The sequence below is a fragment of the Megascapheus bottae genome, chromosome 13, assembly GCF_031878675.1.
Source record: "Megascapheus bottae isolate mThoBot1 chromosome 13, mThoBot2.hap1, whole genome shotgun sequence".
Classification (NCBI taxonomy): domain Eukaryota; kingdom Metazoa; phylum Chordata; class Mammalia; order Rodentia; family Geomyidae; genus Megascapheus; species Megascapheus bottae.
In genome coordinates, this window is record NC_143521.1 from 57,791,631 (window position 1) to 57,814,234 (window position 22,604).

Below are 22,604 nucleotides of genomic sequence, written 5' to 3' on the forward strand. Positions count from 1 at the left end.
GCCAGGCTGGTGGAGGCCCCGCCCCGCCCGCATCCCATTCGCCCACGCTCCCCACGTGGCCAGTGGAGCGCGGGGCGTGCTGGGAAATGTAGTCCTGCGGTGAGTCCAGACGCCCTCAAGGGTTCAGAGGGACGCTGGGGGGGGCGGGGCCACCGGCGCCAGGGGCGGGGCGGGAGCGCCGGTCTCCGCCCCCGCCGCCCGCCCCGCCCTCCACCCCGCCCCGGGCGGGCGCGGCGCCGACCCGGAAGTCGCCCTGCCTCCGCTGCCCCGACCTCCCCGCGGAGCTCAGACCCCAGGCGGCCGGGATGGGGCGGCTGCTCGGGCTGCTGCGGCTGCTGCTGCTGCTGGGGCCGCCAGGGGCGCGGCCCGAGGGCGCCCTCCGGGCCTGGGTGGTGCCGCACAGCCACATGGACGTGGGCTGGGTCTACACCGTGCAGGTGGGTGGAGCCCCCCTGGGGTCCCCGGGGCCCCGGCCGGGGACCCTGCGGCGAGGGACCAGCGCCGACCCCTGACCCGCGCGGGGTGATGGAGGGCCTGGACCACCCCAGCCTGTAACCCTGGCCCCCCTCACCCCCCATACACTGATGCACACAGTGGCAAACTGGCCTGGGACCTCTACAGGAGCCAGAGGGTCTCCTGCTCCTTCATTCTACCCCACCCCACCCGCCTCTCTCAGACCCTTCCTGCCCCAGGACCTTGGCACCAACTGTGTCCTCTATGCCACATGCTTTCTTGGCATGTACCCACTGTACTCAGTCCTCCTTTTGCTCCATGGTTATTCAGAAGTCAGTCACTCTTGGGTCAGGTAATCCTGTGGAGTGTTAAATCTGGTCCTGTGTTTGTCTGGTGACCTGCCCTGGGGAGGGGCAGTGGATCAGCAAACGGAGACAACCTAGAGGTGGTCTCAGCCGCCATTCTTAGTTCCCAGGTGAGGACACTGAAACCCAGAGGGGGTTAGTGCGGTTCTTGAGGCCAGTGACCACATCCTGGCCTCCTGTCATGGCGATCGCCTTGGGTGACAGGGCCAGGACTGGTGGCCAGGTGCTGCCTTGCCTGGTTCCCAGAAGCGCCCAGCCGGGGGCCGGTCAGCCCTCCGGGAAGGCCCCTGCCGCCTGCAGCCCCCCACTCCCCCATCTCAGCTTCAGCAGGCTCCACACCTCACTCACCTGGTCCTCCGGTGAGGCTGAGCCCATCCCTCTGGGAAGCTGTCCAGATGCCCTGCTCACAGAGCATGCCCTGCCTCCTGCCCTGCCCTCACTTCCAGCGTGTTCCTGTTAAAGGCAGGGAGCCTGTGCCATCTGGGCGCCCCTCGTCACCCTCTGGGCACAAAGATCATGCCTCAGGCACACCTGCCCCTCAGGGTCAGGCTGTGGGGGGGGGCCCACGGGTGTGCTCAGTGAGCAGTCCAGATGTGGTTGTTTGGTCTGCTAGATGTGTCCCCCGCCCCGGGCCCCAGGACACTGGTGTGACAGGCCCCCTCCCCTTCCCAGGAAAGCATGCGGGCATATGCCGCCAACGTCTATACCTCTGTGGTGGCCGAGCTGGTCCAAGGGCAGCAGCGTCGCTTCATTGCCGTGGAGCAGGAGTTCTTCCGGCTGTGGTGGGACAGCGTGGCCTCGGAGCAGCAGAAACGCCAGGTGATTCGCTACCCGACAAGACAGGGAGGACCTGGCAGGGAAAGGCCCAGCTATGGCCAGGGCTGAGGCAGAAACCACAAACCATGGTCAGAATCACAGCCCAGGGACAGGGCCCCTCACCCTGGCTGGCTGGCTGGTGACAAGCCAGCAGTGCCCTCCCAAGAGGCAACAGTGCCGCCTGCCAATGCCATTCCCAGGTGCCCTGAGTCCTCCCCCTCCCCTGGCTTGTGACATCTGCCTTCCCTGGCATAGGAGCTGTGGCTTAGCATGGGAGTCTCTGTGGTTCAAGGGCAAGCAGGAGCTGGCCTCCAGCAGGGGAGACAGCGTGGCACCTGTCATCACAGGTGTCACCACAGGCTGTGACTGGCCACTGTGGGCCTCATTGGTTCCATTTTGGTAAAAGAGAGGTGGCAGCTTAAGTTCACCCCAGGCTGCTAGGCTGACTCCTTCCTGCATCAAGAAAAGCAACCTTGTGGCACAGCTGGAAAGTTGCATTTATAGTCAGTGTCTCCTATTTGTGTTAGATTTCCTGATTTTTGATGTTCATTATTGCAGTGCGAATCATCCTTGTTCTTCTGAGCAAAAGGCAGGTTGTTGCTGAGTTACTTTAAGTAGTCCGAACAAGGCAGAAGTGTAGAGGTCAGGAAAAGAACTGGTCAGAAATGTTCGTGAACAGGGGCCGGGAGTTTGGCCTAGTGGTTAAAGTGCTTGCCTAGCATGCATGAAGACTCGGGTTCGATTCCTTGGTACCACATACATAGAAAAAAGCCGGAAGTGGTGCTGAGGCTCAAGTGGTAGAGCTCTAGCCTTGAGAAAGTCCAAGGACAGTGCTCAGGCCCTGAGCTCAAGCCCAGGACTGGCAAAAAAAAAAAGAAATGTTCGTAAAGAAGTCTAGGGAAGGATGGATGGAAACTCTTGGTACTGTTCTTGCAACTTCTGCATAAACTTGAAATTATTTAAAAATCAAAAATATAAGCTGGGCACAGTGGCTCACGCCTGTGATCCTAACTACTCAGGAGGCTGAGATCTGAGGATCACAGTTCAAAGCCAGCCCAGGCACAAAAGAACCTGAGACTCTTATCTCCAATGAACCTCTAGAAAATGGGAAGTGGGGCTTGGCTCAAGGGTAGGGAAGTAGCCTTTAGCTGAAGAGCTCAAGGACAGCGCCCAGGCCCAGGGGTAGGGTGATAGCCTTGATCTGAAGAGCTCAGGGACAGTGCCTGGCCGAGTTCAAGCCCCATGACCACCCCCAAAAAATGTATACATATAAATACTCATATAGTTATGTTCATATATATTCATATAGTTATAGGCCAGGTGTTGGCGGCCTATAATCTTAGCTAATCAGGAGGCTGAGAGCTGAGGGTTGTGGTTGGAAGCCAGCCTGAGTAGGAAAGTTTAGAAACCTTTCCACCAGAAAACCAGAGGTGGCACTGTGGCTCAAAGTGGTAGAATGCTAGCCTTGAGCAGCAAAGCTCAGGGACAGTGCCCATTCCCTGAGTTCAAGTCCTACAGCCACCACCACCACTAACAACAACAAAAGTATAAGCTGAGTGGCTCACACCTGTAGCATAGCTACTCAGGAGGCTGAGATCTGAGGATCGTGGTTTGAAGTCAGTTCAGGCAAGTAAATGCCTCCAATAAACTAGTCCAAGAAGGCCAGAAGTGTAGCTAGCTGTGGCTCCCACGGAAGAACACTAGCCTTGAGCAAAAGAAGCTCTTGATGATGCCTAGACCGTGAGTTCAAGCCCAGTATAGAGTATTGACATAGGTGTAGGCCCCTAATGCAAGCCCCGCAGCAGGTTCTTTCTGGGTTGTGGGATCCCGGATGCTCAGGTCAGTGTTCTGCTTTTGTGGTAGGGAAACTCACTGGAGGGCTGAGGCCACAGCAGGCTCAGCCCTGTGGACCCAGTCAAGCTCGACTCGTGACCTGGCTGTCTTCCCTCTGCTCACCTGTGCCCAGGTCCACCAGCTCCTGAGAGAAGGACGCCTGGAGTTTGTTATTGGAGGCCAGGTCATGCATGACGAGGCTGTGACCCATCTTGATGACCAAATCCTGCAGCTCACAGGTTTGCCCAGCTGGAGGGAGAAAGAGTTTAGTTTGGCTCGTAGCTTCGAAGGTTTCACTCCATAGTCCACTGACAACTCCATGCACTGAAGGTGTGCAGAGAAGGAGGCTGCTCACCTCCTGGTGGACAGGAAATGGGGTAGAGACAGACCGGAAGGGGCTGGAGGCGAGATGCCCCAAGGACCTGCCCTCTATCGTCTGCTTCTACCAGCTATAGCTCACCTCCCAAAATTTTCAGAACCTTCCAAAATGCCACGACCAGTGGGGTCCATGTACTCATCATAGGAGCTTCTAGGGACATTCCATATTCAGTCCACGTTCAACCGTAACGTGGCACTCAAGGCTCATGTCCCTCCCATAGTGCAGAATATACCCAGTCCACCTCCAAGAGTCCCCAAAGTCCCAACAGCTCCAGCATTGCTCAAAAGTCCAAGTGCGACGAAGTCTCCTCTGAAATAAAGGCAATCTCTTGGCTATGACCCTGTAAAAATAAAAACCAAGTTATATACTTCTAACATGAGTGGCACACAGTAAACACTCCCACTCCACGAGGAAGAATGGGGCCTAGAAAGGAGAGATGAGGCCAAAGCAAGACCCAAACCCAGTAGGGAGATCGTTACCTTCTTAGCTGCACGGCCAGCACCCCAACTACATGATGTCATGACGTCAGGATGTCAGGTGAGGGGTGGCCGTGTCCCTGTGGCCACTGAAGGGACCAACATCATTGCCACCAGCATCGTCAGCGTCACCACCCTCTCCAGTCACCACCACCACCACCGTAAAGACCCCCATCGTTACCCTCTCCACCACCACGGCGTCCACGCCCTCCAGGCCGCTGTGCGTGCCTGCAGTGGACCACTTCCCCTGCAGGGCAGTGCTGTGACCGGAATCCAGCTTCACAGCTGAAGTTTGAAGGCCCTCAGTTTCCCTTTCTGTAAAGCAACGAGGTAGTGTTAGCTTTTCCATAATCCATCTGGAGTTGCTTCTGTACACCTTTCTTTCTAGGTGTTCTGCATCCCTGCATTTTTGTTCCATCTCAAAGGTGGCACTGACCCCTGACCTCTCTGGGGCTCCTGCAGTCTCTCCCTCCCCGAATTCCCCCGGGGGCCCCGCTGACAGGTGGTAATGATGGTAGTGACAGATGGGGGCCCAGGCTAAAGCGTGAGCCTCTTAACACAGCCTCCAGAAGCAGCTCTTTGCCTTCCACTTCCAAGCTCCTACCACAGAGCTGTGTGTTCTGAGGGATCCCCCCTGGAAGAGGGGAGATTCGTTCTGGTTTTGCAGAAGGGTCTGCACTTGCAGACTGTGCTGGTAGAGCACAGGCTTTCCCTCCTCTGGAGTCGCTGCCCTCCTCACATGGCCCAGTGGCCTGCCTGCTGAGTGGCCATTCCAGCAGGGAGGGGAAAAGGAGAGGTGGAGAGAGGCCAGGCGTGGCCTTTTGAAGTGTGACCCAGGGCTGGACTGTACCCCTCTGCCACACTCCCGTTGCCCAGAGCTAAGTCACATGGCCTCCCACAGCAGCAAGGGTGGCTGGGAACGTGGTGTGTAATGTCTGCTGGTGCTGCATTCGATTGCCCAAAGGTAGTCTCATCGTCTCTGCTAATTGCAGAGGGAGATGGAGAACGGGTCCATCATTTCTAATCCTCTCAAAGAGGCTAGAAGTTAGCTCAAGGGCTGTCATCTGCTACAGGGGGATGGTGGATGGATGGATGGATGGATAGATGCATTTAATTTAATGCCTCTGAACTGTGCACTTTGAAATTGATGGTGAAGGGGCCCAGATGTGGCCTAGTGGCAGAGCGCTCACCTAGCATGCACGAAGCTCTGGGTTCCATTCCTTGGCACCACATACCCAGAAAGAGCCAGACGTGGTGCTGTGGCTCAAGTGGCAGAGCTCTAGCCTTGAACAAAAAGTGTCCTAGGACAGTGCCCAGACCCTGAGTTCAAGCCCTGGGACTGGCAAAAAAAAAAAAATTGATGATGAGTTGTGTGCAACGTGTGCAGTTAAGAGTTGCAGATCAGAACCCTGACCTGTGTCTACCCTGGTGACCTGCGGGACGGGCAGGGAGCCCGGTGAGCGGAGAGGGCGCGGGGGACCTGCTGGCCAGCACAGCTCTCTCTCCCTGCAGAAGGACACGGGTTTCTCTACGAAACCTTTGGGATCCGGCCACAGTTCTCCTGGCAGGTCGACCCCTTCGGTGCATCTGCCACGACCCCCACCGTGTTTGCCCTGGCAGGCTTCCACGCCCACCTCATCTCCCGAATCGACTACAATGTGAAGGATGCCATGCAGATGGCGCAGGTAGGCGGTGCTGCATCCCTCCCTGCTCTATAGAGGATCCTCACAGCCTGGCCATGGTGATCCTGCTGCTTCCTCCGGGGAGGCCCTCCCCGTCACAGGCTCCCACAGCTACAGGCCCAGCTTGGCACCTCCATCTTCAGGGCGCCCCCGTTCGAGAGAGGGTGTTGGCCCCTTGCTTGGGCTGCCCCTGCAGGGATCTGGAGCAGAGTGAGCACCCTGTCCCGTTCCCTCCCCACCCCACCCCATGTCCAGGTAGAGTTGCAAACAGTGTCTAGGTGGCCTTGGTGGAGAGAGGCCTGCCCTGAGCAGCCGTGACTGCAAAGCCCAGTCCACAGCTGGAGGATGCAGCCAGAGCAGGCTGGTTCTTTCCCTGAAGAGGGCAGGCCCTAAAGGCCCAGGGCAGGGGAGGCAGGCCGAGCCACCGGCATCCCCTCTGGTGTTGCAGGGGCTCCAGTTTGTGTGGCAAGGGTCGCGGTCCCTGGGCGCCCAGCAGGAGATCTTCACTCACGTCATGGACCAGTACAGCTACTGCACCCCGTCCACCATCCCCTTCTCCAACAGGTGCGTGTGGCCTCTGCTGGCCCGCCCAGCTGGGCCTGGAGGGCGTGGGGTCTCCACGGCTCCTTATGTCTCCAGTTGAGGCTTCCCTAGCAGAGTGCGGTGGTTACTGTGACTCAGAGAGGGTTCTTGACCAACTCCGGTCACACAGCGGGCAAGCAGGATGCAGGGTGAGGTCTAGCTCGGTGCCCCTAGTGCTTCTGTTGAGTCCCTGTCCCTGTGTGTGATGACTCCTGCCAGCACCACAGCCAGGAGCCCCCGCCGGCCAGGCCCAGCCAGCACGGGCCCTCCACCGGCCCTGTCTGCAAGGCAAGACAATGAAGCCAGCTGGTCCCTGAGAGTGTCCATACTTCCCGCACCAAGCCCGGGAGCTGCGCTACACCCCAACACCCCAGTGTCCCTGTAGGTCATCCGCCTCTGTCCCTCAGCCCAAGACAACACTGCGTTCTGGGCAAGCCCCAGGATGCTGTGCAGTGGTTAGGGTGGTAGTGGAGTGTGTGGAGTGTGTGGTGTGGATGGAGGAGGTGTTGGTGTGTGGTGTGGATGGAGGAGGTGTTGGTGGGGGGTGTGTGGTGTGGATGGAGGAGGTGTTGGTGTGGGGTGTGGATGGAGGAGGTGTTGGTGGGGGGTGTGGTGTGGATGGAGGAGGTGTTGGTGGGGTGTGTGGTGTGGATGGAGGAGGTGTTGGTGGGGGGTGTGGTGTGGATGGAGGAGGTGTTGGTGGGGGTGTGTGGTGTGAATGGAGGAGGTGTTGGTGTGGGGTATGTGGTGTGGATGGAGGAGGTGTTGGTGGTGTGTGGTGTGGATGGAGGAGGTGTTGGTGTGGGGCGTGTGGTGTGGATGGAGGAGGTGTTGGTGGGGTGTGTGGTGTGGATGGAGGAGGTGTTGGTGGGGTGTGTGGTGTGGATGGAGGAGGTGTTGGTGGGGTGTGTGGTGTGGATGGAGGAGGTGTTGGCGGGGGGTGTCGTATCGATGGAGGAGGTGTTGGTGGGGGGTGTGTGGTGTGGATGGAGGAGGTGTTGGTGTGGGGTGTGTGGTGTGGATGGAGGAGGTGTTGGTGGGGTGTGTGGTGTGAATGGAGGAGGTGTTGGTGTGGAGTATATGGTGTATTTGGAGGAGGTGTTGGTGTGTGGTGTGGATGGAGGAGGTGTTGGTGTGGGGTGTGTGGTGTGGATGGAGGAGGTGTTGGTGGGGGGTGTGCTGTGGATGGAGGAGGTGTTGGTGGGGGGTGTGGTGTCGATGGAGGAGGTGTTGGTGGGGGGTGCGTGGTGTGGATGGAGGAGGTGTTGGTGTGGGGTATGTGGTGTGGATGGAGGAGGTGTTGGTGTGGGGTATGTGGTGTGGATGGAGGAGGTGTTGGTGTGTGGTGTGGATGGAGGAGGTGTTGGTGGGGGATGTGGTGTGGATGGAGGAGGTGTTGGTGTGGGGTGTGTGGTGTGGATGGAGGAGGTGTTGGTGTGGGGTATGTGGTGTGGATGGAGGAGGTGTTGGTGGGGTGTGTGGTGTGGATGGAGGAGGTGTTGGTGGGGGGTGTGGTGTGGATGGAGGAGGTGTTGGTGTGGGGTGTGTGGTGTGGATGGAGGAGGTGTTGGTGTGTGGTGTGGATGGAGGAGGTGTTGGTGTGGGGTATGTGGTGTGGATGGAGGAGGTGTTGGTGTGTGGTGTGGATGGAGGAGGTGTTGGTGTGGGGAATGTGGTGTGGATGGAGGAGGTGTTGGTGTGGGGTGTGTGGTGTGGATGGAGGAGGTGTTGGTGTGGGGTATGTGGTGTGGATGGAGGAGGTGTTGGTGGGGTGTGGTGTGGATGGAGGAGGTGTTGGTGTGGGGTATGTGGTGTGGATGGAGGAGGTGTTGGTGGGGTGTGTGGTGTGAATGGAGGAGGTGTTGGTGTGGGGTATGTGGTGTGGATGGAGGAGGTGTTGGTGGGGGGTGTGGTGTGGATGGAGGAGGTGTTGGTGGGGTGTGTGGTGTGAATGGAGGAGGTGTTGGTGTGGGGTATGTGGTGTGGATGGAGGAGGTGTTGGTGGGGTGTGTGGTGTGGATGGAGGAGGTGTTGGTGTGGGGCGTGTGGTGTGGATGGAGGAGGTGTTGGTGGGGTGTGTGGTGTGGATGGAGGAGGTGTTGGTGTGGGGTGTGTGGTGTGGATGGAGGAGGTGTTGGTGTGGGGTATGTGGTGTGGATGGAGGAGGTGTTGGTGGGGTGTGTGGTGTGGATGGAGGAGGTGTTGGTGGGGTGTGTGGTGTGGATGGAGGAGGTGTTGGTGTGGGGCGTGTGGTGTGGATGGAGGAGGTGTTGGTGGGGTGTGTGGTGTGGATGGAGGAGGTGTTGGTGGGGGGTGTGGTGTCGATGGAGGAGGTGTTGGTGGGGGGTGTGTGGTGTGGATGGAGGAGGTGTTGGTGTGGGGTATGTGGTGTGGATGGAGGAGGTGTTGGTGGGGTGTGTGGTGTGAATGGGGGAGGTGTTGGTGTGGGGTATGTGGTGTGGATGGAGGAGGTGTTGGTGGGGTGTGTGGTGTGGATGGAGGAGGTGTTGGTGTGTGGTGTGGATGGAGGAGGTGTTGGTGGGGGGTGTGGTGTGGATGGAGGAGGTGTTGGTGGGGGGTGTGTGGTGTGAATGGAGGAGGTGTTGGTGTGGGGTATGTGGTGTGGATGGAGGAGGTGTTGGTGGGGTGTGTGGTGTGGATGGAGGAGGTGTTGGTGTGGGGCGTGTGGTATGGATGGAGGAGGTGTTGGTGGGGTGTGTGGTGTGGATGGAGGAGGTGTTGGTGGGGGGTGTGGTGTGGATGGAGGAGGTGTTGGTGTGGGGTATGTGGTGTGGATGGAGGAGGTGTTGGTGGGGTGTGGTGTGGATGGAGGAGGTGTTGGTGTGGGGTATGTGGTGTGGATGGAGGAGGTGTTGGTGTGGGGTGTGTGGTGTGGATGGAGGAGGTGTTGGTGTGGGGTATGTGGTGTGGATGGAGGAGGTGTTGGTGGGGTGTGTGGTGTGGATGGAGGAGGTGTTGGTGGGGGGTGTGGTGTGGATGGAGGAGGTGTTGGTGGGGGGTGTGGTGTCGATGGAGGAGGTGTTGGTGGTGTGTGGTGTGGATGGAGGAGGTGTTGGTGTGGGGGTGTGGTGTGGATGGAGGAGGTGTTGGTGGGGTGTGTGGTGTGGATGGAGGAGGTGTTGGTGGTGTGTGGTGTGGATGGAGGAGGTGTTGGTGTGGGGGTGTGGTGTGGTGTGGATGGAGGAGGTGTTGGTGGGGTGTGTGGTGTGGATGGAGGAGGTGTTGGTGGGGGGTGTGTGGTGTGGATGGAGGAGGTGTTGGTGGGGGGTGTGGTGTGGATGGAGGCGGTGTTGGTGGGGGGTGTGGTGTGGATGGAGGCGGTGTTGGTGGGGGGTGTGGTGTCGATGGAGGAGGTGTTGGTGTGGGGTGTGTGGTGTGGATGGAGGAGGTGTTGGTGTGGGGTATGTGGTGTGGATGGAGGAGGTGTTGGTGGGGTGTGTGGTGTGGATGGAGGAGGTGTTGGTGTGGGGTGTGTGGTGTGGATGGAGGAGGTGTTGGTGTGTGGTGTGGATGGAGGAGGTGTTGGTGTGGGGGTGTGGGGGTGTGGTGTGGATGGAGGAGGTGTTGGTGTGGGGGGTGTGCTGTGGATGGAGGAGGTGTTGGTGTGTGGTATGGATGGAGGAGGTGTTGATGTGTGGTGTGTTTGGAGGAGGTGTTGGTGTGGTGTGGATGGAGGAGGTGTTGGTGTTGGTGTGTGGTGTGGATGGAGGAGGTGTTGGTGGGGGGTGTGGTGTGGATGGAGGAGGTGTTGGTGGGGTGTGTGGTGTGGATGGAGGAGGTGTTGGTGGGGTGTGTGGTGTGGATGGAGGAGGTGTTGGTTGGGTGTGTGGTGTGGATGGAGGAGGTGTTGGTGGGGTGTGTGGTGTGGATGGAGGAGGTGTTGGTGTGGGGTGTGGGGTGTGTGCTGTGGATGGAGGAGGTGTTGGTGGGGGGTGTGGTGTTGATGGAGGAGGTGTTGGTGTGGGGTGTGTGGTGTGTGGTGTGGATGGAGGAGGTGTTGGTGGGGTGTGTGGTGTGGATGGAGGAGGTGTTGGTGTGGGGCGTGTGGTGTGGATGGAGGAGGTGTTGGTGGGGTGTGTGGTGTGGATGGAGGAGGTGTTGGTGTGGGGTGTGGGGTGTGTGCTGTGGATGGAGGAGGTGTTGGTGGGGGGTGTGGTGTTGATGGAGGAGGTGTTGGTGTGGGGTGTGTGGTGTGTGGTGTGGATGGAGGAGGTGTTGGTGGGGGTTGTGGTGTGGATGGAGGAGGTGTTGGTGGGGGGTGTGCTGTGGATGGAGGAGGTGTTGGTGGGGGGTGTGGTGTGGATGGAGGAGGTGTTGGTGTGGGGTGTGTGGTGTGGCTGGAGGAGGTATTGGTGTGGGGTGTGGTGTGGATGGAGGAGGTGTTGGTGGGGGGTGTTGTGTGGATGGAGGAGGTGTTGGTGTGGGGTGTGTGGTGTGGATGGAGGAGGTGTTGGTGTGGGGTGTGTGGTGTGGATGGAGGAGGTGTTGTTGTGTGGTGTGGATGGAGGAGGTGTTGGTGTGGGGTGTGTGGTGTGGATGGAGGAGGTGTTGGTGTGGGGTGCGTGGTGTGGATGGAGGAGGTGTTGGTGGGGGGTGTGGTGTGGATGGAGGAGGTGTTGGTGTGGGGTGTGTGGTGTGGCTGGAGGAGGTATTGGTGTGGGGTGTGGTGTGGATGGAGGAGGTGTTGGTGGGGGGTGTTGTGTGGATGGAGGAGGTGTTGGTGTGGGGTGTGTGGTGTGGATGGAGGAGGTGTTGGTGTGGGGTGCGTGGTGTGGATGGAGGAGGTATTGGTGTGGGGTGTGTGGTGTGGCTGGAGGAGGTGTTGGTGGGGGGTGTGGTGTGGATGGAGGAGGTGTTGGTGGGGGGTGTGGTGTGGCTGGAGGAGGTGTTGGTGGGGGGTGTGGTGTGGATGGAGGAGGTGTTGGTGGGGGGTGTGGTGTGGCTGGAGGAGGTGTTGGTGGGGGGTGTGGTGTGGATGGAGGAGGTGTTGGTGGGGTGTGTGGTGTGGATGGAGGAGGTGTTGGTGGGGGGTGTGGTGTGGATGGAGGAGGTGTTGGTGGGGGGTGGGGGGTGGATGGAGGAGGTGTTGGTGGGGGGTGTGGTGTGGATGGAGGAGGTGTTGGTGTGGGGGTGTGGTGTGGATGGAGGAGGTGTTGGTGGGGGGTGGGGGGTGGGTGGGGGCTCTGGGTTTCGTCCTCTGTGGCTGGCACATGGGTTATTTCCCCATCCATTCGTGGCACAGCCTGGATTGTTGTGAGGATTGGGCCATCCTTGGTCCCATCTACTCTTTTCCCTTCCCCTTCCCCATCAGAGGTTACCAGAAGTCTGGGTGTAAAAGCCAGCAGAAGGGTGAGGTGCAGGGCTGTCCCGCGGTGCAGGGGACTGGGAGGCAGAAGTGGAGACACTGAGCAGGGGACTCACTTAGTCCACCTTCATTAGTTGGATGTATTTGGAGCCAGGCATTGTTTCTGGCTGCATTTTTCCACAAATCTCTCCCCCACCCCCACACCACACACAAGCATACACACACACACAGGCTTTAAACACAGGGCCCTGTGCATTCCAGGTAGGGACTTTGCCTGTGGAAGCACCCTGCCAGCCCTTGTTGCCTTCCTATTTTTCAGACAGGGTCTCTGGCTTTCGCCCTGGCTGGGCTGGACCTTGACGGCCCCACCCGTGTGTCCTAGCTGGGCTCGGGCACCAGCACCAAGCCTGGCTTGTTGACTAAGGGGAGGAACTCGGGAATTTTTGTTCTCATATCGTGAGCCTTTTCACTTCTTGCCTCCTGAGCAGCTGAGGTTGCTGGCATGAGCTGCCACCCCTGGTGAGAAGTTATTTTCGTGTAGTCCCCATAACAGCTTGCCACCCATGTGCCAGGAAGGCGGAGTTTTGCACAGGTCCGCAGTGGCCAGGTGGAAAGTGGTTCAGGACTGGGCGCCAATGAGAGACCCCTCACTGTCACCTGATGCCGTGTGACTTGAGCAGGCTGGCATTGCAGAGGCCCCAGACCCTGAGGCAGAGGGACACCGTTAATGCTCAGCCCGTCCTGTACTTTGTCCACTGTGCAATCAGCGTGGACTTGGGCTATGGGCTATCAAGATGGGGCACAGCCTTCTATTCCATGCCCAGCGGGAGTCCTTGCCCTGCCCCCGGCCACCCCAGGTCTGTTGGCAGGAAGGTATTCCTATGGGAATTCAATCCAATCCCCAGTGGCTACCATGGTGGGGGGATGCCAAGGCCGCTGGCAGCGTGTGGAGTTGGGGTATGTACCCACTGGTCCACGGGCAGACCACACGGCTGGCCCGACACCGAGCCCGCATCTTCCCTGGTCCTCTGCTCTCCCACAGGACTGGGTTTTACTGGAATGGTGTCGCCGTCTTCCCAGACCCGCCCCCTGATGGGGTGTACCCCAACATGAGCCAGCCTGTCACGCCAGACAACATCGGCCTCTATGCCGAGGCCCTCGTCGCCAATGTGAAGGAGCGGGCTGCGTGGTTCCGAACTCCCCATGTGCTCTGGCCCTGGGTAAGGTGCTTCCAGGGGCCTCCACCCCCAGGTCCACCTGCATGGCCACCGCTGTCTTCAGCTCCACCCGCCTTCCATGCAGACCCCTGCGCCTCGCCCTCTGCTAGCCTCTCCCCTCCTGGGGTCCAGCCCAGCCCTCAGTGGACAGATCACATCGTCTGAGCCTCTCTGGGCCCCACTGCAGCCCGTGCCTCCGTCTCTCCTCACAGGAGACCAAGGAGGGCTCAGTTCTTGCTCTGCCTCTGTGTGTCCTTGTCCCTGTCTGTGAACAGGGGTTTGAGGCTTGCTGTGGGGCTTGTGAGGCAGGCATGGCTTCGTTGTGTCATCTGTCAGCTGGGCGTGCTGGGCTTGGAGGCCGGCTGAGAGAGGCGAAGGGATTTTCCCGAGATGACTGCAACTTAGCCGAGAGGCCAGGGAGGATGTTATCTTCAGAGCTGGTCAGGGAACCTGGAGCCTGCCTTCCCACCCATATGTTGAGCTGGGCGCCACCGGCTCGTACTTGTAATCCTGTCTACTCAGGAGGCTGAGGGCTGAAGATCACAGTTCAAGGCCAGCCTGGGCAGGAAAGTCAGTAAGGTTCTCTTGAGCAACAGAAAGCCAGAAGTGGAGGTGTGTCTCGAGTGGTAGAGCTCCAGCCTTCAGCAAAACAAAACGAAACGCGGCGGCAGGACCCAAGTCTTGAGCTCAAGCCCAGAAGCTGCACTAAGAGCCTCATCTCAGCTGGCCCGCCCATGTGTGGGGTGCTGACAGTTGTATGTGTTACCCAGGAGTGACAGCCACGGGAGCCAGCTCCGGCTGGCACCAAAGAGAGGGTGGGGCCGCCAGGACAGGGCCCCGACCCCACACCAGCCACGGCTCCTGTCCCCGTGTGCAGGGCTGTGACAAGCAGTTCTTCAACGCCTCGGTGCAGTTTGGCAACATGGACCCCCTGCTGGACTACATCAACAGCCGCGCTGCCCACTTCGGCGTCTCCGTGCAGTACGCCACGCTGGGCGAGTTCTTCCACGCCCTGCACTCCCTCAATGCCACCTGGAGCGTCCGGGACCACCACGATTTCCTGCCCTATTCCTCAGGTATGGCCCTGGGGGTCTGGGAAAGTGCTTTGCTGTGGGGGAGAGACCCACTCTTACTCCAGACCCACTGCCTCCCCCCTCCCCGTTCAGTGTGGGCTCGGCACTGGTGTCAGGCAGTCATCTGACTGTGCCATCCCCACTCTGGAGGCCACCTGAAGGCCTGTGAGGCCAGGGAAGGGGCCCGCCACAGGCACCCCTGCCGCATCCCATGTGCACCCTCCACGGGCAGCTCTTGCAGGCTCAGCTCCTCTCAAGTGGTTCAGTGCCTGAGTTCAATTCTAGTTCTGGACCCTTTCACCCCGCCAAGAAAAGTAGGCCAGGCAAACTACTCAGGAGAAGCCTTTGACCGCCCCTGAGTGTCAGCACAGGGGCGTGTGTTGGCTGAAGTGAGCTGAGGCCCAGTGAGAATCACGCCTTCTGTGATCCTGTCTACTCAGAAGGCTGCAGTTCAAAGTCATCAGGCAGTAAAGTATGCAAGTATTTTCATAATGTCCCCCCAAAAAGGGGGGCTGAAAACATGGCTCAGATGGCAGAGTGCAAGCCCAAGGCTGAGTTCAAAACCCTAGTACTAGAATGAAAAAAAAAAAAAAGTGAACTGAGGCCAGATGGGATGGCCCACACCTGTAATTGCAGCTACTTGAGAGCTGAAGACAGGAGGCTCATGAATTGGAGGCCAGCCTGGCATGGTGGCTCATGCCTGTAATCTACTCATGCCTGTAGCTACTCAGGAGGCTGAGACCTGAGGATCAAGGTTCAAAGCCAGCCCAGGCCCAAAAGGACCTGAGACTCTTATCTCCAATTAACCTCTAGAAAACAGGAAGTGGGGCTTTGCTCTAGGATAGGGTGATAGCCTTGAGCTAAGAGCTCAGGGACAGCGCCGAGGCTGAGTTCAAGCCCCATGACCCACAAAAATAAAATAAATAAATAAAAAACAGCCTTGTTATATAGTTAGGAAGGGCATGTGGTCCAGTTGTTTGGACTAAGCATAGAAGACTATCATGCAAATGAAGGACTGTATTTGCACCAATCACAGCACAGCCCCTCTTGCAAATGAAGGACAGCTGTGTCTGCACTGAGCCCCTTTCGGCTTAGGTGGAAGTGGCTACAGGATCACTAGAGTCTTTGGCTTTTCCAGGGCCTGGGCTAACCAGGCCCTGTAGTTCGAGGAACCTCAGGCTCATTGCCTTGTCCTCCAGAACGGTTGCAGGCCTGGACGGGCTTCTTCACGTCCCGCAGCACGCTCAAGGGATTGGCGAGGCGAGCCAGCGCCCTGTTGTACGCCGGGGAATCCATGTTCGTGCGCTACCTGTGGCCAGCCCCCCGTGGTGCTCTGGACCCCGCCTGGGCCCTGCAGCAGCTCCAGCAGCTCCGCTGGGCTGTCTCCGAGGTAATGTCCCACTCCCAGCCTTGGGGGCAGCAGTGCCTGGTAGCATGGGCTTCCCCCCCTTACACCACCACCCCCGGTGCTTCTTGCAATACTGCCCGTCTTTAGAGATGGAAACCAGTCTCCCTAGGGACAAGGTCAGTGCAGGGAAAGCCGGTCCACGGTCCCATGGCACCCAGCGGTGGCTTCCTTAAACCTAGCTGACTTTACCTACTGAGGTAGAAGACAAGGCAAAGTCTCACTTGGGTCCTTCCAGGACACAGGCTTGGCCTCCTGTGTGGCCTCAAGCACGTGACTTACCCCCTCTGAACCCTAGTTTACTCTCGCCTTGGGCACGCCCTCCCAGGAGATTGTGGGGTGATGGAATGTGATCACATCCAGGACCCAAATTGCCTATAAACATTCATCTTTCCACTCATCCCACCCCCTGCATACACACTGGGCAGATGGGGAAACTGAGACTCAGAGGTCTCATCCCATGTCATCTACCCAGAAAGTGAGGAGACCAGTACCAATATCTGGAGAGAATGGCAGCAGCACTTGTGAAGTTGGGAAGGAGCAAAATGCCTGGCCATGGTAGTTTCCCCTGTGAAGCCTCAGTTTCCCCGGTGACAATGAGAAAAATCACCCCTGCCCTGGCACAGGGAAAGGCAGGAGTCTCACTGCGGAGTGAGCCTGGAAGGGAGCAGCCATGCACAGCGCAGTGTCGATGGCAGAGGGGAACCTGGGTCCTCTCCAGGAGCCTGTGGCAATGGGAGATGTGGCTCTGGCAAAGCCCAGGAAAAAGCTGCGCAAGTCCTGCAGCTGTCTGCATGCGTTCCCGTCTCTGTAAAATGGAGGGAGGTGTGCCCCCACCGCTGGCACCCGAGCCAGCGCCCGGTCGGTGCCTCTCAGGGCCAGGTCTGATCCCGCTCCTCCTCGGCTCAGAGCAGGTCCAGCACCACGATGCCATCACCGGTACCGAGTCCCCCAAGGTGAGCGACATGTACACCGAGCACCTGGCCGCGGGGATGCTGGGCGTGCACAAACTCCTAATCTCCCTCATCCCAGACGGGCCTGCATCCTCGGCAGGGGTGCAGCCTGCCACTCTGGAGTCTCGCTCAGGTGAGCTGGGACCCCGTGAGGAGGCCGGGGCCCGCTTCTGAGAAGAAAGCCTGGGCCAGGCCAGCAGGCACCCCTTACCTCTGACGTGGTCTTGGCAGTAACTCCAGTGCTCCAGCCCTGAATCTTGGTCCAGGAAATGAAGAAGGGCTGATGTCAGAGTGAGAGCCAGCTGCTAGTGTGCTCTGAGCATTTAATAATTCTCAATTGTTCCCCGTGGATGCTTGGCTTTAGAAAATCTCTACATGGGATAGTTGTGCAGCTGTCCTCATTCCCCAGTCCTGGAAATGGACATGTGGCACTCAGGGTTGGGGGCGGGGGGCCTAGTGTTTGACCCCTGCCTCTGTGCTTCCCTGCAGTGGGGGAGCCGGACTCCTTCCTGAGTCCAGCTGGGCTGTGGGTGGCTCTGGGTACCCCTGGACCAGCATTTTCATCTGTGAGACTTCACCGGTGTAGAGGGACAGGTCATGCCCAATGAGGGCTGGATCCCTGATATATGCTTACAACTTCCCGTTTAGAACCCCCCTGCCCAGGATCTGAAGGGCCAGAGCTAGAACAGACAGGGACCAGCCACTGGGACTCCAGCCTGTGGGAGACAGTGCAGAAAGAGAGGTGTCACCGGGCTGTGGCGTCCCTGCTGGCGGGGCAGTTCCCACAGGGGTGTCTGACAATCCCCTAGGGAGCCTCCCTGGGCAGGAAGAAGGTGGAGAAGACCAGGAGATTAGCCTGGCAGAGGAGGGAGGCCAGAGAGCAAGGAATGTGAGGATTCCAGAGCAGCACGTGGGACGGCAGGTGGGACAAATGGATCACAGAAGCCGGGCATGGTGGCTCACACCTATCAGCTACTCAGTTCTCAGGATCCAAGTTGAAAGCCAGCCTGGACAGGAAAGTTCATAGACTCAATGGCACTGTGACTCAAAGCGGTAGAATGCTAACCTTGAGCAAAAAAAAGCAAGAGATGGTGCCCAGACTGACAAAAACAGTAAGGGACCACAGGACCACATCACACCAAGAACCTCAAGACCCCAGAGAATTCAGTTTCTCAGAAGGCCAAGTACCAAAAGCTCTGGATGCAGGCCTTCAAATCTAGGTTGCTCGTGCAGGTGATTGTGCCTCACTGGGCCTCAGTTTCCTGACCAGTGACGAGGGCCAGCAAGGAGAGAGGGTTCTGGGTAGACAAGACCTTGGCTGTCCAGTGAACATGACATGCTCCCTTCCCACCTCCCTGTTTGGCACCTGCAGCTGTGGACCCGCCCTTCCCCGGCCCTGGAGAGCTGGGTCTGGTCTGCCTCAGTTCCCCTTGTCCTGAGGGGAACCCAGAGGTCTCAGTAGCAGCAGGTAACGCCTGTTCTCTGAACAGGCCCAAAGCCAGCAGGATACTCTGCCTCAGTCTACAACCCACTGGCCTGGACTATCACCACCATCGTCACCCTGACTGTTGGCTTCCCCCACGTCAGCGTCACGGATGAGCTGGGCCGCCCTGTCCCTGCACAGGTATGGCGTGAGTCGTACCCGGGAAGACTTAGCACCTGACCACCTAGGTTTCCACTTGTGTGATGCTTAAAGGAGCATTTAACGTGACACTCGGGCTCTGCAGTCCCCACCCCCATCAGCCTGCTCTCGGTTCAGTTCCTCCACCACTGCGGAGCTGACAATGGGTCCGGAGCTGGCAGTGGTTCCAGAGGCCAGCACTCCAAGCCCCTGTGAAGCCGGGCCCGGGCATGGTTCCCAGGCTGGGTTCCTGGCCCTGAGTGGACAATTCAGGGAAGAGTGATGACTGGGAGTTCCCTTTGCTGAGCCTGAGGGACGAGAGTGGATAGGAGTGAACCCACCCCTAACACCCTCCTTTGATCCCACCTGAGCTCAAGCAGCATGGCTGCGGTGGGGGTTCACACAGCTGTGGGGAGATGGGCAGGAGAGTAGCCAGCCAGGCAGTGTGGGGGATGGCGCAGAGGAGGAAGAAGGTTCTCAGAGCAAGTTCCGGGCCAGGACACTTCCAGATGGAGGGGCCAGTTTACAGTGTGTGGGGCCTGCAGGAGAATACTTGCCGGGCACTGGAGGGCGTGTGTAACATCCTGGCTTGCTAATATGGACTCAGGGGCCAAGTGCTACAGCTGGAAGGGAGGTGGATGTTATCAAACCCAAGTTCAGCCGGGCGTGGTGGCTCACACCTATAATCCTAGCTGCTCAGGAGGCTGAGATCTGAGGATCGTGGTTCAAAGCCAGCCTGGGCAATAAAGAGACCGTGAGGCTCTTATCTCCAATTAACCACTAGAAAATGGGTAGTGGCACTGTGGCTCAAGGGGTAGGGTGTTAGCCTTGGGCTGAAGAGCTCAGGGACAGCACCCAGGCCCAGAGTCTTAAGCCCCATGACCCCCACAAAAAAATGTTTATTTACTTCACACTCAAACACAGACCCAAGAAGACGCTAGACAGGGCCCTGCAGATGGATCTCAGGGAGGAGACGGAGAGGATCTGTGACTGGATATATCTAGGCACCCCCCCCACACACACAGAGGCCACAGTCTGCAACAGGACCTTGTAAGCACTGGCAATGATGACCACAGAATCCCTGAAGGTCACCTGGATGGTGCATCCCGCTGTGCTGCCAGTCATCTCTGCATGGGAGGAGAGCAGGCGCACTCAGGACCAGCCGTCCTGGCTGCCCAGTCCACACTCCCTGTCCTTAGGAGACAAGGCGTCTACGTGCAGAGGCTGGAGTGGCAAGGAAGGGAGGGTGGAGCACAGGGCCTTCCCAGGGCCCTGGGAACAGCCGGTGCCCTCGGCAGCAGTGGCTTCATGGCTGGCAGGCTGGCTAGGTGACCCACAGGCGCTAAAGTTTGAACTCGAAGCCTGGGTGCTGTCCCTGGGCTTTTTTTGCTCAAGGCTGGTGCTCTGAGGTGGCTAATTGGAGATAAGGGTCTTTCAGATATTCCTGCTCCTGTTGGCTTTGAACGCGAGCCTCAGACCTCAGCCTTCTGAGTGGCTAGGATTACAGCATGAGCACTGGCACCCAGCTAGAATCAGGGACTTTTAAAGAACTAAGAGCCAGTGTGGCTTCTACAGGGCATTTAATGTGCTCTGTGACCTCTTCCAGTGCCGTCATCCCTCTCCCCAAAGCTGGGCAGAGGCCACCAGGGCTAACCTGACAACTCCCTCCTAACTGGTCTGAGAGGACACAGCAGGCAGAGGGCACAGTGCAGCCAAGGACCAGGTCCAGGGCCTGGGGAAGGGATAACAGAGGGAGGGAGGGAGGGAGAGAGAGAAGGAGCTGCTCTGACTGGCCCTGGAGGCCCAGTTTCTCAGCGCAGCCAAGATCATGAATGACTCGCCCCAGTTGCTGCAGTGGCTGGCTTGCTGGGGACGTGGGGACACAAATGGGGCACTGGACCCTTAGCCAGAATGGTCAGGGCAGTGTTACCAGGTGGAGGCCAGCGGGCAGCAGGGTGGGTGTGGTGGGATGGAATGGTGGTAGGGCCGGAAGGATGGTCACTGGATGGGGAGCAGGCAGGGTGGGTTGAGGAGCGAATGAGCTTAGTACAGATAGCCAGATAGGAGTGCCGACAGAGAGCTAACTGAGGTTGGTAATTGTGGGGCCCTGGTTCCAAAAAAAGGTCAGAGGTAGCTGCACGTGTAGGCTCACCCCTGTAATCCTAGCTACTTAAGAAGCTGAAGTTTGGGGCTGGGAGTTTGGCCTTGTGGTAGAGTGCTTGCCTAGCATGCACGAAGACCCAGGTTCAGTTCCTTGGTACCACATACATGGAAAGATCCAGAAGTGGTGCAGTGGCTCAAGTAGTAGAGCTCTAGCCTTGAGAAAGTTCAAGGACAGTGCCGAGGCCCTGAGTTCAAGCCCCAGGACTGGCAAAAAAAAAAAAGAAGAAGAAGAAGAAAAAGAAGAAGAGGAAGAAGCAGCAGCTGAGGTTTGAAGATGAAGGTTTGAAATCCGCCCAGGTAGAAAAGTCTAAGAGGCTGGTAGCATACTCCTGTAGCTACTCAAGAAGCTAAGATCTGATGATCTGGGTTTTAAGCCAGTCCAGGAGGAAAGTTTATTAGACTCTTATCTCCAATTAACCCCCAAAAGCCAAAAGTAGAGTCATGGCCCAAGTGGTAGAGCACCAGCCTTGAGCAAAAAGCTAAGGAAAAATGTCCAGATCTTGAGTTCAGGCCCCAGTACCAGCACTAGAAAGAAAAGAAAAGAAAAGAAAAGAAGGAAGAAAGGAAGGAAGGAAGGAAGGAAGGAAGGAAGGAAGGAAGGAAGGAAGGAAGGAAAAGACGAAGATGAGTGGTAAGATCAGGGCTCAGAGTCACTATGTTTGGCAGATGGGGAGTAGGAGAAGCCCCAGGACCCAGCAACCAGCCATCTTGAGGTTGTGAAGGGTCCCTGGGGCTGGTATATGGTGGGCAGCAGGAGGATGTGGGGGAGGTGGTCCCAGGAGGTAGTCGAAACATGGACGGCTGCAGGGAGAACTTAGCCCAGGGCTGGAGCTGGAAAGACTCCCTGCCTGGTTGGGGGAGCGGAGCAGGGGTTACCTGGATGACTGACGGGTCTTTCCACGCGCTGCCACTCTCCATGGCCTTGCAGGTCCAGAGCTCCAGCAGACAGCCCTCTGCATACGACCTGCTCATCCTGGCCACCATCGCAGGCCTCGGTTACCGACATTACAGGCTCAGGCCCGTCACAGAGCTCCCCGCGGACGCCCGGGGGCCAGCTGCCACCGTAGCCCGTACCCTCAGGTACGGCCGCAGAACGAGGAGACACACGGGCCAGGGTGGCAGGAGCCTGGTGCCTGTGATGAACGACTGCTACACGGTGCTGCTGGACCCGGATACCAACCTCATGCACAGCATCCGGGAGAGGTGAGGCACAGCCAGGGCTGGCACCCAGGCCTGGGGGCCAGGCTGGCTCATCAGCTTCCTCTCCAGTGCTTCCTCTGCTTCCCTGCCAGAAGGAAGGACCAGAGGCTACAAAATCCCTTCTCGTGATTGTCTGATTTCTATTTCAGAAGCAGAAAAAAAGGGGGGGGCGACTTGTCCTGAGGAAAAGTGTATCCATATCACTCACCTGAGCTTAGGGTGTCTATTCAGCAAATAGTCACAAATAGGAAAGGACTTTTAGAACTTCCACCTGCCTTCTCACTCACCTGTCCCACTATCCATCCCCCCACCAGCCATCCATTCCTTCACCCATTCCTTCACGCCACAGTTGTCTGTGGAGGACAGGAAGGCCGGCTGACTGCCAGACCATCCTGCCATCTTGGGAAAGCCTCAGCAACAACACGAGCTTCTGTGCCTCAGGGTGTCTTGGTAGTGAAATAAGTTAACATTCTGTGTCTTTGGGGGTCGGGAGAAGTTAGCAAAGGGAAGAATGTGAAGCCCCCGGCATGTGACACCAGGTAAGTGAATGTCCTGCTGGACAGCTCGGATCCGAGGGATGGAAATCCATCTTGTCCAGGTGCTCGGGGACTGGGGCTGGCCGCCAGGATGTCCAGCTGCCTTTGTGAGCAGCACCCTCTGCTGGCCACCTGTCTTGCAGCCAAAACACGCCGATGGACTCGGCAGGTTCCAGACCAAGAGGCCTTGTACGGGACAACAGTGATGTTTCTTCTCTTGCTGCCACAGCCAGAATAACCGCACAGTGCACATGGCCCAGGAGTTCCTCGAGTACCACGTCAACGGAGATGTGAAACTGGGCCCCATTTCTGACAACTACCTGTTCACACCCAAGGAGCCCGCAGTGCCGGCGTGGGAGGCCGTGGAGATGGAGATTGTGGCTGGAAAGTTATCCACGGAGATCCGGCAGTTCTTCTACAGGTGCCTGGGACAGGGTGGGCACCACTCCGCGTGACACCTGCAGGCAGAGCAGTGAGCAAGGGCTGTCTTTGCTCCAGATACCCTGGGCCTGCCTGCTTGACAT

At 58.2% G+C, this 22,604-nt stretch overlaps 1 protein-coding gene across 1 annotated transcript in view; it reads left to right on the forward strand.

Annotated features, from left to right (window-relative positions):
• The first annotated feature begins 248 nt into the window (after positions 1-248).
• The window catches only part of Man2b2 (mannosidase alpha class 2B member 2), a 28,938-nt gene continuing 6,582 nt past the window's right edge, over positions 249-22,604 (forward strand). Inside the window, exons 1-12 of the mRNA XM_090343857.1 lie at positions 249-437; positions 1,491-1,637; positions 3,601-3,706; positions 5,835-6,007; positions 6,453-6,568; positions 12,955-13,132; positions 14,007-14,205; positions 15,402-15,592; positions 16,522-16,693; positions 18,051-18,184; positions 21,273-21,547; positions 22,310-22,501. Of these exons, the coding sequence (XP_090199983.1) occupies positions 306-437; positions 1,491-1,637; positions 3,601-3,706; positions 5,835-6,007; positions 6,453-6,568; positions 12,955-13,132; positions 14,007-14,205; positions 15,402-15,592; positions 16,522-16,693; positions 18,051-18,184; positions 21,273-21,547; positions 22,310-22,501 (2,015 nt within the window). The 5' untranslated portion in view covers positions 249-305. The remainder of the gene's footprint in view (positions 438-1,490; positions 1,638-3,600; positions 3,707-5,834; positions 6,008-6,452; positions 6,569-12,954; positions 13,133-14,006; positions 14,206-15,401; positions 15,593-16,521; positions 16,694-18,050; positions 18,185-21,272; positions 21,548-22,309; positions 22,502-22,604) is intronic.